Here is a 16,536-nt window from a genome sequence, read left to right on the forward strand (position 1 = left end):
AATATTTTTCCAAGCCCTCACCTTACAGGAAATACCCTGTTCACCCCTGGCCTGTTTCCAGCATCGTTTGCAACAACACGTTTGCTCTATTTGTCTTGTTCCCGGGGTGTTCTGTCCTGTCCCTGTGGATCACAAAACGTTCCAGACTCTGGGGCCAGCCAAGGCACAGAGAAATTAAGTGTTGTAAAGCAGGGGAACAGTCTTGATCACTCCCCAAAGAAAAAAAAGTGAGACGTTTCTCTAATGCAAAGTTTTAAGTGTGGCGAATTTCATCAGCACAAGACTGGTGCTGCTTAGTTGTCTATTCTGTATTAAAACTGATTTTTTTCCCAGTTACTTGAGCAAGGAAATGCCTTGAAAACATATCAGCTGTGGCAGTTTAGCCCCCACAGTAGATCAGACAATTAAATTGTAATTATCACTCTGTCACTGTCAGTTTGCTTCTCTTTGTGGCCTTCAGCAGTCAAACAAAACCTTCAATAACTACACAGCAGCAGGATTGGAAGGTCTTGATTCTACTTTCTATGTTCTTCTATTTTAAACCCAGGTTGGACCTTCTAGATGAGCTTGGAGAATTACCTGTAGGAGTTAAGGAGATTGTTGTAAACAACAGAGTGGAAACATAAAATCATCTTTGTACTTGTGCTATGGCAGTGAAAGTCAGAGTCACTACACACAGTGCAAAAAAATGATCTATTTTTGGTTGTGAGGAGTCAGGCAGAAGAGGCTAAAATGCTTTTTTTTTTTTCTCTCCCTAAAGCATCCTGATCTTCATGGCTCTCAAAAACAGCAAGACAGGGAGTTTGCCAGTCAGTGAGATTTACAATTTCATGACGGAACATTTCCCTTACTTTAAGGTGAGTTCCACAGGGATGGGGAGGGGAATCTGCCTCTAAGCTTATCTGTCAGCAGAGGCAATAAGGGATGGGATTCCAGCTATGAAAAGGGATTATTTCTTGGGAGATTAATACCAAATCAATTACACACTACATACTCTCATGATCACAAGCTACCCAGCCTTTTGCACCTAGGCAGAAATGTGAGATGTGGTCAATATTTAACTCAAAAAGATATGAAGAACTGTTCCAGCTGTGAGCTTGGGCGTGTAACACTGACCATTCCTCACCAGCAGTCCATAAAAAGGGTAAATAATTTTAAAAGTACATTCACTGCTTCCTCTCAGATCTCAAATACAGGCAGAACTGGTCTTGTGGCTTCCTCTGCCACCAGCAGCACCTCCAGACTGTGGAAGCAGAGGATTCCAGGTTATCTCACTCCATCCTGGAGCTGGGATATTCCTCTTGGGCAACAGCATCCCGTGCATGCCCTGCACAAAGAAAAGTGTCATGTGTGATAATGGCACTAAGCTCATAATGACATGGTGAGCTGGGGAGGGAAAGGGTGGATGGTTTGCAGCAGCACTGCTGAAATTTGGATCCCTGCTAGGAGGGAATGGCTCCTCACACTTGGAATGGCACTGGGAAGTGCTCAGTCAGCACAGAGATCCAAGAGCAGGAGGATTAGTTAGGATTTTTGAAAGAGCTGTAATGGAATCATCAAGTGCTGCTCCACTCAGGGCTTTTTTTCTGCTGATTCTTCAAAAGCACCTCACTGAAGTCCACAGTGGGTGAGCTCAGCTGTGAGCAAGGCCCAGAAATGAAAATAAAGCCAGTGAGTCTGTCCTGTTTCCTATTGCAAATAGCCCTGCAGCAATCAAGGCAAATTTAAAACAGCCATAACAGGGCAGTTCAAACATTTGTAATAAAGGAACACTGAGAATAACAAAAAAAAATGTTCCAATACAATTTTGCAGTGGTTTTGGACACTGAGGATAAATAGAGCACACACCCACACAAAAAAAAAAAAAAAAAATTGAATGTGTCAATAATCAGAGAAAAATACACATTATCACAGAGGAAGAACTGTCAGGATCCACACTCCTGTACTCCCAGGTTTCCTTCCAAAGGAATCACTAACTACTCCATCATTTTTTACAAGCAAGAGAAGGGAGAAAAAAATAAAGAAATCTACCATTAGAAATCCCAGTGGAATCCACAGGAAAATAGCAATAGTTTCAAGCAGAGAGGTGGGAATATTACTGATAATTTTTACAGGCATGTTTATTCATCAGATCAAACTGAAATGAATTCTCGGTTGCCTTACAACACAATTGATTATAAAATTTACCAGCAGCTTTAAACCAAATGCTGCTGCTGCCAGCATGGGCAGAATCCCTCAGACTCAGGACTGTGGCTCTGCCAGGTGTCACCATCCTGGTCCTTCCTGGTTTTTCAGAACCTCATGTATTTTTTTTAAATTCATTTAAAAACTGATGAGAATGAGGTTACTGCTGTAGGAAAAGAATTGTGCAGCAGGTACTACCCAAACATTCCCTATTTTTTAGCACTTTATTTTTGCATTTTACTTACAAATGCAGCCAAATGTATTTGATTGTAACGTCCTTAAAATAAGGGAATAATGAGCAATCAGATATTACATTCACAGTCATCAATCCCTGTCTGCCTCTGGTCTTTACAGCAGAGAATTACCAATATATGGCAAAAAATAATATCAATATCCTCCATCCTCCCTGTTTTTGGAGAATCTTCAGCAAAATAAAATCACATAAAAATCAGGAAAGAACATTGTGCTGCTGCTACCAGTGCTCACTAAAAAGCAGGATACAGCAGGGAGAGGGGAAGCAATTTAGGTTGGAGAGAAAAAGAGAGCAAGTGCACACAGAGCCTTGCTGGGAGACATGACAAGCCGAGTCAAATTAACTGGGATTCGCTGCCACAGCAAATTTAGTTTCTATGATGCAACAATCTCATTTCTAGTTGAAACAGAGCAATCCAACTCCTACGTCCTTAAAAAAAAAAAAATCTACGCAGCTAAAGTTGAATTAGTCTTTGATGTACCTCTCCCTTCTCTTGAGACCTAGATTTAAAGAGAAAGGGTTTTGCAAGATCACTGAACTCTCTAAACTTCAAGAGCTGGTCAGGATCAGTGGGGCTGGACAATAATTTTCTCCTTTTTTTTTTTTTTTTTTGTAGTGATTAGTGAGTCTAACATAAAGCTTTAATCTTTTTAATTGGAGTTATTGCCAGTGGGCCAAGGGGGCAGAAAGGTCGGTGGTGGGATGGAAGTGCTCAGGTGTTGTGGATGTGGCACCTGGGGACATGGATCAGTGGTGGCCTTGGCAGTGGCAGTGGCTGGACTCGGTGACCTCAGAGGGCTTTTCCCACCTCAGTGGTTCTGGGATTCCCCAGCTGATTTCATGATTCTGCACTTGCATCCCCACCGTGCTGAACGCAGTGATTGCCAAAATCAGCCACAGCAAGGAGATTCCAGCTACTCAAGAGCAACCCCAGCAGCCAAAGTTCGTTCATTTAACAATCACACCTGCTTTAAAAACTGGTGGGTTTTTTTCTCTTAACACACTCAGGGTGTTAAGCCCTACCTGGGCAAATGAATTCTCACAGCTCAGCGATCCCAAGTTTAATGCAAGAACCTGCTCAGCTCCCAGCAGCAGCCTCCAAAATCAATCCATGTACTTTTTGCTTGTACAGTTTCTAAAACCATCTCCTAATTTACACCCCCACACGTTCTGAAAACCTCTGAGAAGCCCGTGCCGCTCCCATCTGAGCAGAAACACCAATTATCCTGTCTAGGTACACAGGGCTGTGTGGAGCCTCTGTGCAGGGCAAGAAACAAGAATATTCTTCCAGGTCAGCTTGCTCAGTAGCTAAATACACAATTTACCTGGGAGGAACACTTTTATTCACTTTTGGAACTACCAGAAAGTTACTTGAATATTATCTGCAAGGGAGAAAAAACTGATTTGTCGTGTTCAGTATGACCCTGTGGCAGAAAAGGTTTTAAAGGTTTGAGTGTTTTTCTTTCTTTTCTTTTTTCTTTCTTTTCTTTTCTTTTCTTTTCTTTTCTTTTCTTTTCTTTTCTTTTCTTTTCTTTTCTTTTCTTTTCTTTTCTTTTCTTTTTTTTCTTTTCTTTTCTCTCTTCTCTTCTCTTCTCTTCTCTTCTCTTCTCTTCTCTTCTCTTCTCTTCTCTTCTCTTCTCTTCTCTTCTCTTCTCTTCTCTTCTCTTCTCTTCTCTTCTCTTCTCTTCTCTTCTCTTCTCTTCTCTTCTCTTCTCTTCTCTTCTCTTCTCTTCTCTTCTCTTCTCTTCTCTTCTCTTCTCTTCCCTTCCCTTCCCTTCCCTTCTCTTCCCTTCCCTTCCCTTCCCTTCCCTTCCCTTCCCTTCCTTCCCTTCCCTTCCCTTCCCCCTTCCCTTCCCTTCCCTTCCCTTCCCTTCCCTTCCCTTCCCTTCCCTTCCCTTCCCTTCCCTTCCCTTCCCTTCCCTTCCCTTCCCTTCTCTCCTCTTCCTTTCTGTTACAGTTTGTGTTGTCTCACCCATGAGACAGGATAGTGAAATGCTGACATCAGGTGGGCTGAAATGGAAGAAGCTCTGATGCTCTGAAGGGAAAATAGTTTCTCTTTTAGTAAATAGTATGTATTTAATCCCACACCTATTTATTTTTAATGAAGAAAGTGAGTATTAAATTTGAACCTCATCTCATCAATAAGGCTTTTAATGCCTTAATCCACACAATAGTTCTTTACAAGCTACAGAACAACAGGTTTTACGTTCCTTATAAAAGCATGTTAATTATTAAATCCAGATGAAATAATTTCATCAAAGTATGTTCAAAATTCACAGTCTGCCAGGTGAAAGCCAAAATGGGCTCAGATCCATTTATAAAAGACGGTCTAAGAGGAAGTCTGATGGACTAGGCAATGATTAAAGAAATTATCAAACTATCAAAAATCTAGCTTTCTATGAGGGAAGGATCCTAGTAATAAAAGGTAAAAATGGGGGGAAAAAAATGAACCTAAGAGGGAAATTATAATTTTTTACATTTAAAAAAATACTGTGCAAGCCCACATTTATTTCCTGTGCTCTCTGTTCAATAATTCTCTGCTTGATATAAACAGTTATGATAACAAATATTTGCATCCATGAATATGAATCAATGGCCACAGACAACTTCCCCACATTTCAGAGAGCTGTTTCATTTCCTGCAATTCTTAGGAGAAATTGACAAGAAAATATGAGGATTTTTTGGCAAAAAGAAAAGAATCATTTTAATGATCCAGTTTAAGGAACCTTCCAGCTTCTACTGCTGAGTTAAAAGTAAATGCAAAGCACAGAGATGAGTGATCAGCTGTGGAAACCTGTATCTCATCTGGAGGGCTTGTGATTAAACCATCTGGTTATGTAATTGGCCAGCACACAAAGTTACACCTACAGTAGCATGAGAAATCCCTTTGAAGTCTGCCTGGACACTGAATTTGAGCCCAGTGCTTTAATGAAGAGCTGTGTGTTCTAAAATAGATTCTGATTGATTTCTGGTTAGTTCCAGAACATGAATTTTTACACACTTAATTCTTGTGATGTGCAGATTCACTCTTAAAGATCCAGCAGGTCTCTGACAACCTTTTTTGCTTAGAAGATCAGTTACTATTTTAATCTGATCCCTCTCTTCCCACACAACATGACTGTAACATTCTTGTGGCTTCCCTCTAACGTACAAGTTTCTCACTGCAGAAGGTACAAACTTAAACAGCATTTCTTGTAACCTCACCAGTCAAAACAAAGTTATATTTATATATACGTACATTTTTAATTCTATTTTCTTTTTTAGCTTGAAGTTCTGTTCTTACATTGGGTTTGTTTCTCCAGACAGCTCCAGATGGTTGGAAGAATTCCGTGCGCCACAACTTATCTTTGAATAAGTGCTTTGAGAAAGTTGAGAACAAGTCAGGGAATTCTTCTCGAAAGGGATGTTTGTGGGCTCTGAATCCAGCCAAGATTGACAAGATGCAGGAGGAGCTTCAGAAATGGAAGAGGAAAGACCCAGTTGCTGTGAGGAAGAGTATGGCAAAGCCAGGTCAGTCATTTGTTGGTGTTTTAGCTCTCAAACAGTTCTCCCCAGAATTTTTCCTTTCACCAAGATCCGTAAGAGAATTTAAACATGATTTAGGAAAGCATTTAAGGATTTTTTTTCCTGGTTGGCAAAACAAGTAAAAAAATTAAAAAGCAGAATTAAAGTAGACCTAGTTTTGTAGGTGTTTCCAAATTCACCAAGAAAATATTCTCTCTTGACATTTCATTAAACTTTAAGATAAAAAACAAGGTTGGATGGGGATTGGAGCAACCTGGTGTCGTGGGAGGTGTTCCTGTCCATGGCAGGGGGGTGGAATGAGATGATCTTCAACACTCCTTCCAATCCAAACCACTCTGTGACAAAAAGAATGCTGAAATACAGAATATCAAATAAAATCTGAGATTAACTGCTAAGTATCCAACCTTTAAACCAAAAAGTGGAATTCATTATATACTCCTTTGGCAACGATAATTTAAAAGAAACCATTTCAGGCTTTGGAGCTTTTAATATAGAAGAACTAGCACTTCTGTTTGCCATTTCCTTTGACACCTCAATTCCTGCTGCAAGCTTTGCAGGGATAAGTCAGCCACGGACTTTCCCCTTGTTTTCCAGAAGAGCTTGACACCCTGATAGGCGACAAGAGCGAGAAGCTGCGGTCCTCCCTGGTGTCCTGCAGCCCGACGGGCGCTGCAGGTGCCTCCCTCTCCAGGCAGATGGCAGCGCAATCCCATTCCTTGTGCGAGCCCTCGCTCTCCTCGGGGATCCCGCAGGGATTACACGGCATCCACGCCTCGGCATCTCTGCACGCCAAGAGCCCCCTGCCCGCTTTGCTGGGGGGGCAGCAGCCCGGATGCTACACATCCCCCCAGGGCTTCCCCCAAATCCCCACCGCGCTGCTGCAGCACACGCCCGACCCTCCGAGCCTGTTCCCTGCTGGGGAGGCTCAAAGCCAGCTCCGGACTCAGCCCAGCATCCCTCAGGATTCCCCAGTGCCGGCTCAGAGCCCCCCGAGCTGCGGGATGAAGATGCTGCCCGAGCATTCCCCGGCCAGGACGGTGCAGGACACGCTGCTGCAGGAGGGAGACCTCAGCAATGACATCGATGCTCTTAATCCATCCCTCACTGATTTTGATCTCCAAGGTAGGTGCTTGAGGTGTTTTTATCTTGGTTCGTTACCTCCAATCCCATCCCATCCCATCCCATCCCATCCCATCCCATCCCATCCCATCCCATCCCATCCCATCCCAACTTCCACAGGATCCATTTCAGTCCCTTTTTTCACATCTCCACGCCGCTGTTACAAGCCCCACCTTCTTGGGTTACATTTTATATAAACACCACGCAATTTTGCGTTAAATCTTTAAAAGGTTTCCCAAGGAAGCTACAGATTTGCATCCAGCAATGTAAAAAACGTTCCTGCTTCCCCCCCCCGGCTAAAATTGCTGATATTAAATACTGCAATACAGTTTTTAGAATGTGTTCTTTAAATTCAGACCTATTTTCACCTGAAAGCTACTCAACCACAACTATTTAGTGTCATTGTTATAAGAGAATCGTAGAGTGAAAGGCACGAGGAGAAGTAAATTTGATTGAATTAACATGTTAGCATTTTTCTTTATCAGTATTGACTCCACATCTCTGCTAAAAAGGATGCTCTTATCCTCTTCCCAAGGCATCTACACCCCAAACAATTATATTTTCTGAGGTGTCTTCTTATATTCTTCATAAATACACATTTCTAACAGAATTTTAGAAAGAACTTTCTTGAGTTAATGCTGTTTTCTCCCAGATTTAAATTTATGGAGACAGACAAATAATAACCATCTAAACAACCTCTTCCCTTCCTCAGTCCCAAGAGACTGGGATCACCTACACACAGATGTTTAATAACCAACATCTCCTGCAACACAATGATTCAAAAGCAAATATAAAGAAACATATGGAGAGAAAATATAAAGAAATCTGAATCAATCTGTGTCAATTCTTGAACTTCTGCCTCTGTCAAGGTCAGGACTGAAGATGGTATTTCGTGTTCAGGCTCCAATGTTTATCATTTCTTATCTATATTACAGTCTTACAAGCCATGAGTTCTACAGCATTCTACTAACAAGCTACAAAATGGCTCACTGTCTTTCTCTACAAGATCTTTTAAGGCTAAACTATCCAATTAAGAAATGACACCCAAATTATTTTTACTTTTAACCCAATAACCAACCACCCGAACTCCACGATGAGGACCTTTTTTATCCAATTACACAAAACCACCCAAACCCATGGAGAAGAAGGTGAAGAAGAACAACCACCCTAAAACCTCCATCTCACCTTAGATAGATAGATAGATAGATATAGATATAGATATAGATATAGATATAGATACAGATATAGATATAGATATAGATATTGCTATATATATATTGCTCTCTTCCTATATTGCTATATATATGTATGTAAATATATGTATATGTATATTTATATTTATATGTATATGTATATTTATATGTATATATACATATATGTGTGTATATATATGTATATATATATGTATATATATATATAAAAACTTAAACTCTAAGTTTTCCACCCTCTCACATTACACACTTCTATTCAAGCTACACACCCATAATCTCAGTTCTATCATTCCATTTAGGAGCCCTTCTCCACGGCCTCAGGTCAAATGTAGTGTTCTCTTGTGGGTCTGTGCCTTTCAGCACAGAAAGTTGAAAATTCTCAGCATCCAGGATTCCGGCCAATCTGCTAACCAACATGGGGGTTGTTTTGTTTTGTTTGTTTTTTTTATTATTGCAGGGAATCTTTGGGAGGAGCTGAAAGACGACAGCCTGGCCGTGGATCCCCTTGTCCTCATTTCATCATCCCCGCAGTGTTTTCCCTCGCACTGCCAGCTGGAGAGCGGCGGCAGCGTCCCCAGCGCGCACGGGAGCGTGCCCGGGAGCGCGCCCGGGAGCGCGCCGGAGCTGCAGCTCACCACGCTCTACTCCGCCTTCATGGAGCTGGACACGGTGTCCCCTTCCTACCTGAGCAACCCCGGCTCCAAACCCATCGCCTTGATGTGAACCACAGCCCGAACGCATCGCCCTACCCATCGCACACCGCCCTGGCTCGGTGATGGCAGTGCCAACGGGAATATCAATTTTATCTTTTTTTTTTTTTTTTTTTTTTTTTTTTTTTTTTTCCCAGAACTTGCCCGCAGGATATGTAGCTTTACTATGATGATTTTCTACAGACAGATATTAAAAAAAAAAAAAATAGAAAAAAAATTTAAAATATTATTTAAAGAGAATATGGTTAACAGCTGAACTTGTCAACGCCATTTTATCAAGCTACTCATCTTCTTCATCTTCCAGAAATAAGAGGAAAACAAATTCTTGGCCTTTTTTTTTCCCTTTCCTTTTTTTTTTTTTTTTTTCATTAACAAAAGCTGCTTGCAAATGAACACAGAACTCACAGCACACAACAATTTAACTTATTTCTTGGAGCCACTGATGGCAACAACATCCACCATAGGCTACTCAAAATATAAAATCTACCTATTAAAACATTTATAGTCCCCTTGAAAGAAGTTCTGGGTTTTGGTAAACGTGAACTGAAAATTCTGCAAGTATTAGAAGATAAAGGACAAGCTGCTGACAGACTAAACCAAAGCAACAAATATACTTCAGTGGAAAATATCAAAGTTTTACTGTATTTAAAAAGAAATTTTAAACTCTGCTTTTGTAATAAAAAAGAACAAAACTATTTAGTAGAATTTTTACTTGGCTGGAAATTATTCCCATTCATACCTCTTATCTTTTGCCACGTAAACTAAACATTAACTTGAATTATTCAGCCATATTTTTTTATGGTAATAAAAAAGAAGAGAGAAATTGCAGTTGGCCAAATCCAGAGAGCATCTGTGTTTTAACTGATACCTCCAGGTTTCTTGTGATGCTGAACCAAATCTTGCAGTAGGTTCCTACTGTGAGCTAAACTTTAGGCCAGTTTTTCAGGAACAACCTCCTCCCTCTGATTTTCCACAAAGCTGGAATAAAAAAGTAGAAAAATAGAGTAAAATAGAATAAAACAATTTTGGTTTAAGTGATGCAATATAAACCCAGAGTAAGCTGGAGAAAGAAGTTAACAGCCCTATAGAAAATAGTCTAGAAATCCAAAAAAATATCAGGTTGCCCAGAGAAGCTGTGGCTGCCCCGTCCCTGGAAGTGCCCAAGGCCAGGTTGGATGGGGCTTGGGACAATCTGGGACAGTGGAAGTGTCCCTGCCCATGGCAGGGGGTGGCACTGGGTGATCCTCAAGGTCCTTTCCATCCCAACCCATTGTGGGATTCTCTGATCTCTATTCACAGATGATGTAAACTCAGACTAAACCAAGGAGGTTAAAACTTGAGTCAGCTTGGGTGATTTAGACCACGAGAAAAGCAAGGAGGGATTCTCAAGGATGGAGCAAAGGAGATGGAATTGTTAAAATAAAGACACAGGGGTTTAATTGGCTGCTGTCTCCAAGCAAGGTGGGAGCTCTGCCCAAACCAAGGCCTAAAGCTACACCCTCACCTTTCCTACTAGTCCAGACTTAAAATCAGATTAGGGGCAGACGGATAAAGGAGATTTAGGAGGAACACACGTGGTGCAGCTTTGTAATCCCTCACGTAACCACCAAGAAATCCTCACTTGACTCCAGCTCCTCTTCCTGCAAAGAGAACAAGGAGCAGAAGAAATGCAGCCAGGTTGGCCAAGCTGCTCCAGAAAAAAAAAAAAAAACAACAGGGTGAGAGTTATGCAAACATATTAGAGGTGGGGGAATCAGTTTTTTGCCATCTTAAGATTTGGATAAAGAAATGCAGAAAAAGTTAAGTATGACAGATTATTAGAAATGAGAATATTATGGTAAGTCTAAAGCATGTAGTGAGTATAAAGCTGCTAAACAGTATATAACTATAACTATATAACTATAACTATAAATTTAAACTATAACTATAACTATATAAAATTATAAACATATTTCTAAATATAAATATATATATATAATAACTGTAAACATACCTATACATGTAACTACAAATTAAAATATAACTATAACTATAAATATAAATATAAATATAAATATAAATAAATATAAATATAAATATAAATATAAATATAAATATAAATATAAATATAAATATAAATATGTGTGTAGTGTATACACAATATATATAAAGCACAGTATGTGTATATAAAACTGTATAGGAACAGAAAATTATATGTACATATGATATTGTATGTACATATAAAATACTATTATAAACAGTGTGTGCATATATATAGCACTAAAGCTATATTAAAAACACAGTATAAATACATATATATATATATAGATATATTCAGTGCAATTTAAGAGTCACCAACTCACAACTAAATACACAGTATTTAGAGTAGATATTATTAGAAGGATATTATTACCCTAAGTGTCTTTTTTTTTTTTTAATTCACATTTTAGTCCAATAAATACACATTTTAATACAGACATGCATTGAGGAAAAGCAAAACCAAAGCAGCCCCTGTGCTCAGGCACTGTTTCTGTACCCCTGTGGGCTACTCTGATGCCTTAAAATATGTCACCATCACTCTTTAGCCAAAAATAATAAGAATAATTGGTAAATATTGTTCTCTATGAATACAGACGCAGGTCTAGCTCATGGAGGGTGGGTTCCCTCGACTCTGTGTGCCTGTGAGCTCTGACTTCAACAGAGGATCCCAGTCTTGGACCAGCACTCCCAGTGCTGGGCAGCACCAGGTGTCCAGACCCTCCAAACTCCTCAAATTCATTTCAGGCACTTCAGTCCCAGTGGGAATTCTGCACACCTCCATCCTCAAGGAATTTCCAGATAAAACTCTCCCCGTTTTGCAGGTTTTCTCTGCAAACACCAAAGAGTTGGCACATGGATTTTCTGAAACATTTTCAGCACCCCGAGGGAGTGAGATGCTCGGTTCCCCATGACTTTCAGTCACTATTTGCACCAAATTCTTGTTAAATATTTTTAAACTCCTTACAAATTCCCCTCCTGAGTAGCACACAGTGAACCACACCATGGCCACAACACCACGGGCTTTTGCAAGATATTCCTGGCAGAATGAGCAGCATTGCCAGTGTTTTATATTTGGTGGAGGGAGACAACAAAAAAAATGCATGAGAACACACCAGAGGAAGTGCAGTGGGATGGCTCATCGCTCTAAAAACACGACAGAAATGTAATAAAATATTTATGATTAAAGCAAACCCATGGCACATGAAAAAAATCCATCAAAACTGACACTAGGAATCTGGACAACATTATCAAGCAGAGTTAAATATCTGTGAAACTCCACATTCACAGATTTGAAAGCGAGAAAAGCAAAACTGCTTTTTGTGAGTCAAAGATTTATCATTTATGGGCACAACAACGCATCCATGATTTGTTAATTCCTGTGTGTCACTCGGGTCCTCTGTGGCCTCAGGCTCAGCCATTCCCTCAGAGGCACCAATATATTCCATGCTTGTGACCACACACATGATCACAAGCTGGAGGGGGAGGAAGAAATAAAGAAATCAAACTGTCAGACTTTATTATATAATTTTTTTTGGTAATGAGTCTTTGAAGAATGATCAGACATAAAGAACAAAAGGGAAAAAAAACACTTTTACATGTTTTTTCTTGTGCTTTCTGGAGTTTCTTGTATCCACACCAGAGGTTTGTCCTCCCTTTATGAAGTTCTTTATTTCAAGCACCTAAAAGTATTTTCTCTGATGCATTCCATATTTAATGGAATTAAATTAATGGTTGGACATTTCACAGAAGTTATAAGAAAAGTCCTGTAATAACTTTTATTTTAAAAAGTTCTGATTAAGATAAACAAACAAACAATCCTGCAAGTTATTAACTAATATAAATTGTCTGGGTTTGGATTTCCATTCCTGCTCCCCTTCAGGCTCCTACATCTGAAATTTTATTGTCTTGCTTCAGTTTAGCATTAGTGATCCTGGTAGACACAAAACCAACTCATTGAAACTCATTCCTCATATGGGTTCATGAGGAAAGTTATATTATAAATTACAATTCCAGAACAATTACTAAAAACAGGTTTGAAATTATGTTTATTTAACTACTTTTATAAAAGTTTATATACAAGAATAACCCTCAGCTTGTGCCTTATTTTGATTATCAAAATAACTTGACATACTGATAGCACATAAATATTTCCTTAGAGCTGGTGACACCTTATTTTGTACCTACCATAAAATCAGTTTTTTGCACACACTGCAAATCTATTTCAGATACTTCAGCATTAAATTCCATTTTAAGCAGCACTCTGAAAAAAGGGAGAGAAAGAAAGGAAAGAATGAAGTTTTCCCAGTCCAAGGCTAATGCTGTCTGCTTCATCAGCCTCTTCCAAAGAGATTATGCAAACCTGTCTTGGAAAAAAAATAACCTTAAGTGTAATTACCATAAAAATATCTTATTACCAAACAGAAAAAAGTGCTCACAGCTGCCCTCTCCAACATATGATTAGGAAAAATTTGCACTCTAAAGTTTAGGATTTATTAGCTTAACCTTTTTTTTATTGCAGGTTTCATTTAAACTTCAAAACATTCAAATAACCATTTATATTGGAACTCTGGTTTGAAGCTCTTTTCTCATGGGGCCAAATTATTACAAGACTTCTGCCTCCCATATTTGCATGTCCTTGGTATGAAAACATCACCACTGAACATTCACTTGCTTTTGTTGAGATAGGAACTGATATGAGGAGAATTCTCTCTGCACAATCTTTCAAACCCCAGGCACAGCACTGAGCTACTTAAACCCAGCAGTGATTAACTGGAACTATGGAACAGACAAAACACTGAATATCACATGTACACAAAGCTTCAGAAGTGCAACTGACTTGCTGGCACTTTCAAACACATTTAAACTACTGGAACAAATATTTGGATTCCAGAATTTAGTTTACCAGGGCTGCTGCTCCATTTTTGTACTTCAGGCTTCCAGGTCTGTGTGTAAATGTTTGTGTTTAGACTATTGGATTTCAAAACCAGCAAAGACTTTTACATGAGCTTTTCCTGACCTCCTAAATCATTTCCAGTCTTACACAAACAAACCCAAAACCCTCAGTAGTGGAAGATGAGCTCTCTGGTTCACTGTGCATTCCCTCCCTGCAATGATATAAATGGAAGTTTTGAAGAAGCATTTTCCATCTGTGGTCACAGCAAAAATTGAATTGAGAACTACTAAAATAATGAATGCTGGAATTGTCAGAGAACAGAATTTAAATGCAGTCTGTGTAGAAGCAGAAAAGGGCTAATTTTTTAGTTCAAAGAAATAAACACACACAAAGAATATTTGTTTGCATGGAAAATACTGAAATTACTGAAAATTACAGCAGTGGGAAGATCATTAATGCACATGGCACTTATTTCACCCAGGGGTTCTTATTCAAGCAGCACATTGATGACAAATACCAGGTATTGGATATAATCATAATAAATGCTGACTGAAGTATGAAACTGATGATTTTTAGGTCTTTTTTTAATCATAAAATCACAGAATGATTTGGGTAGGAAGGGACATTCAAGAGCATTTTGTCCAACACCTTCCACTGGGCCAAGTTGCTCCAAGACTGACGCTGAGCCACAACTTCCATGAGCTTCACCACCCTCACAGCCAAAAATTTCTCCCTCATATCCCATCAAAGCCAAAAATTTCTCCCTCATATCCCATCTAAACCTCTTCTCTCTCAATTTGAAGCCATTTCCCCTTGTCCTGCCTTCCCAAAATCCCCACCCCAGCCCTTTTGGAGGCCTTTTGGACATGTAAAAGGCACAATAAATTCACCCCGGAGCCATTTTGCTGCTTGGATGAATGGGAGAATCCTGCTCTGGATCGATCCAGCTGTGACCTGGGCACAGGAGAGGCCAGAGCAACCATTAAAGATTTATTCCTGACAAAACCAATTAGGCCTGGCTGTGCAGCAAAGGCCCTCGTTAGTCACATGAATTAATTACTTACTCACGCCATCGGCACCAGGAAATTCATTCCAGCAGCAGCAGCCCAGGCTGGGTGGGTGAGGGAAAAAACCCATAGAGAGCTCAGGCAGAAGCACATCTGTCCCAAAAAACCACTGGAGAAGGGAATTCACATTATTTGAACACAGAATTCAAGATCTTGCTTGTCCAGGAAGCTGCTGAAGAATTTAAATTCAAGTGCATGAATAGGCCCAGCGTGTTCGGGCCTGCTGGAGGCACCAGGCCTGAACGATCTCTTAAGGCTTTTATTATCCTTGCCTTTCCCTCTAGAACAACTTCAGAACATTAAAAAAACCCTCCTAAAATATACAGAAAAATATTTCCTACCAAATATCCAGTTAATCTAGGAGAAATCTGCAATGTTTAGTTGGCACTGAAGGCATAAAAAAGTGCAAATTTTTGCTTTGGTTGGAAATTATCTTTCTCATTTCAGTATATCTTACAGAAATTTAAACACTGGCTGAAATAATTGCTCTTAAAAGTTATCTGAGTGGTGACACTTGTGCTTGTGTTTCCTTCAAGCATCTCTTGCCACAGGAAGCACAGCCCTGTGTTTGTCAGCTGCAAGGAACATTTCTGCACTGCTATTTCAACTTTAGGTGATGAGCAATGCCAGCTGATGAATTCCAGTGGGGAAATACATCTGACATCATTTAAAATCTGACATCTCAGTGCTGAAGGGCTTTGGTGTGTCTGGGGCAATGCTGTTCCTCTGAACTTGTGCTCAGGCCTCTGTGCACACTTTAATTTTAGGGGTTACAGTGAACCCTCTGTTCTCCTGACTTAGGAGCCTGTGCAGACATCAAAGCAGGCAGCAGATTTAATTAGACACTTAATTATAGATCAGGATGGTAAGGAATGCATTTGGGAAATAAAAACATTATTTTCAACCCCAGTCAAATGCCAGAGAACAGAGTAACACTGGCACAACATTGGTGCACTGTGCCCTTCACGTAATTCATGAAAAATAAAGTTTGGGTTGGAGTTTTGTGTTTGGTGTTTGGTTGTTTTTTGGGGGTTTTTAACCCAAATAGATTCTAAATATTTTTAGCTTTCAGGTCTGACACATGTAGTTCTCTGGGCAACCTCTGCCAGGGACTCACCACCCTTACACGGAAGAATTTCTTCCTCATATCTAATTTAATCCCAATTGTTATTCCCCTCACATGGATTTATCCTCTCATTCCACAGGAAAGGAAGAACTGAAGGTGTTTGGAACTCTTCTCTCCTGTCTTTGTTATCTCCCTTTCATAACGTAAATTCAATTATGTGTTTTTCTCTATTGCTGTTTGTAAATTCCCTGCCTGTTTTTATTTCTTGCCACAGATTATTTTCATATGCAGCTTCATTAACATGGTTTACACCCTCCACTAGAATAATTAAATTATTATTAAATAAAACAGGCCTTTGTTATATAAGGTCCCAAGTCAGTTTTCAAAATAATGGCTGGGAATCATCCAACTGCAATTATGTTCTACCTACCTAAATTCTCTTTGTAGTTTTAATTAAAATACATTATCCAGGATGATTTCACCTCCTAT

The 16,536-nt window shown here is 39.6% G+C and overlaps 1 protein-coding gene and 1 long non-coding RNA gene across 2 annotated transcripts in view; one reads left to right on the plus strand and one right to left on the minus strand.

Moving 5' to 3' along the window:
• The window catches only part of FOXN1 (forkhead box N1), a 36,599-nt gene extending 27,566 nt beyond the window's left edge, over positions 1–9,033 (plus strand). The window contains exons 6-9 of the mRNA XM_053961340.1: positions 761–857; positions 5,740–5,947; positions 6,557–7,084; positions 8,750–9,033. Of these exons, the coding sequence (XP_053817315.1) occupies positions 761–857; positions 5,740–5,947; positions 6,557–7,084; positions 8,750–9,015 (1,099 nt within the window). The 3' untranslated portion in view covers positions 9,016–9,033. The remainder of the gene's footprint in view (positions 1–760; positions 858–5,739; positions 5,948–6,556; positions 7,085–8,749) is intronic.
• LOC128798117 (uncharacterized) lies at positions 5,633–15,687 on the minus strand. The gene is made up of 6 exons (XR_008434330.1): positions 14,979–15,687; positions 13,206–13,281; positions 10,507–10,642; positions 9,871–9,980; positions 6,216–6,314; positions 5,633–5,920 (listed from the first exon to the last, which is right to left on the minus strand). It is a non-coding gene; the product is annotated as an uncharacterized LOC128798117 (long non-coding RNA).
• Between the last annotated feature and the right edge of the window lie 849 nt (positions 15,688–16,536).

Source organism: Vidua chalybeata, chromosome 20 (genome assembly GCF_026979565.1).
Source record: "Vidua chalybeata isolate OUT-0048 chromosome 20, bVidCha1 merged haplotype, whole genome shotgun sequence".
Lineage (NCBI taxonomy): Eukaryota > Metazoa > Chordata > Aves > Passeriformes > Viduidae > Vidua > Vidua chalybeata.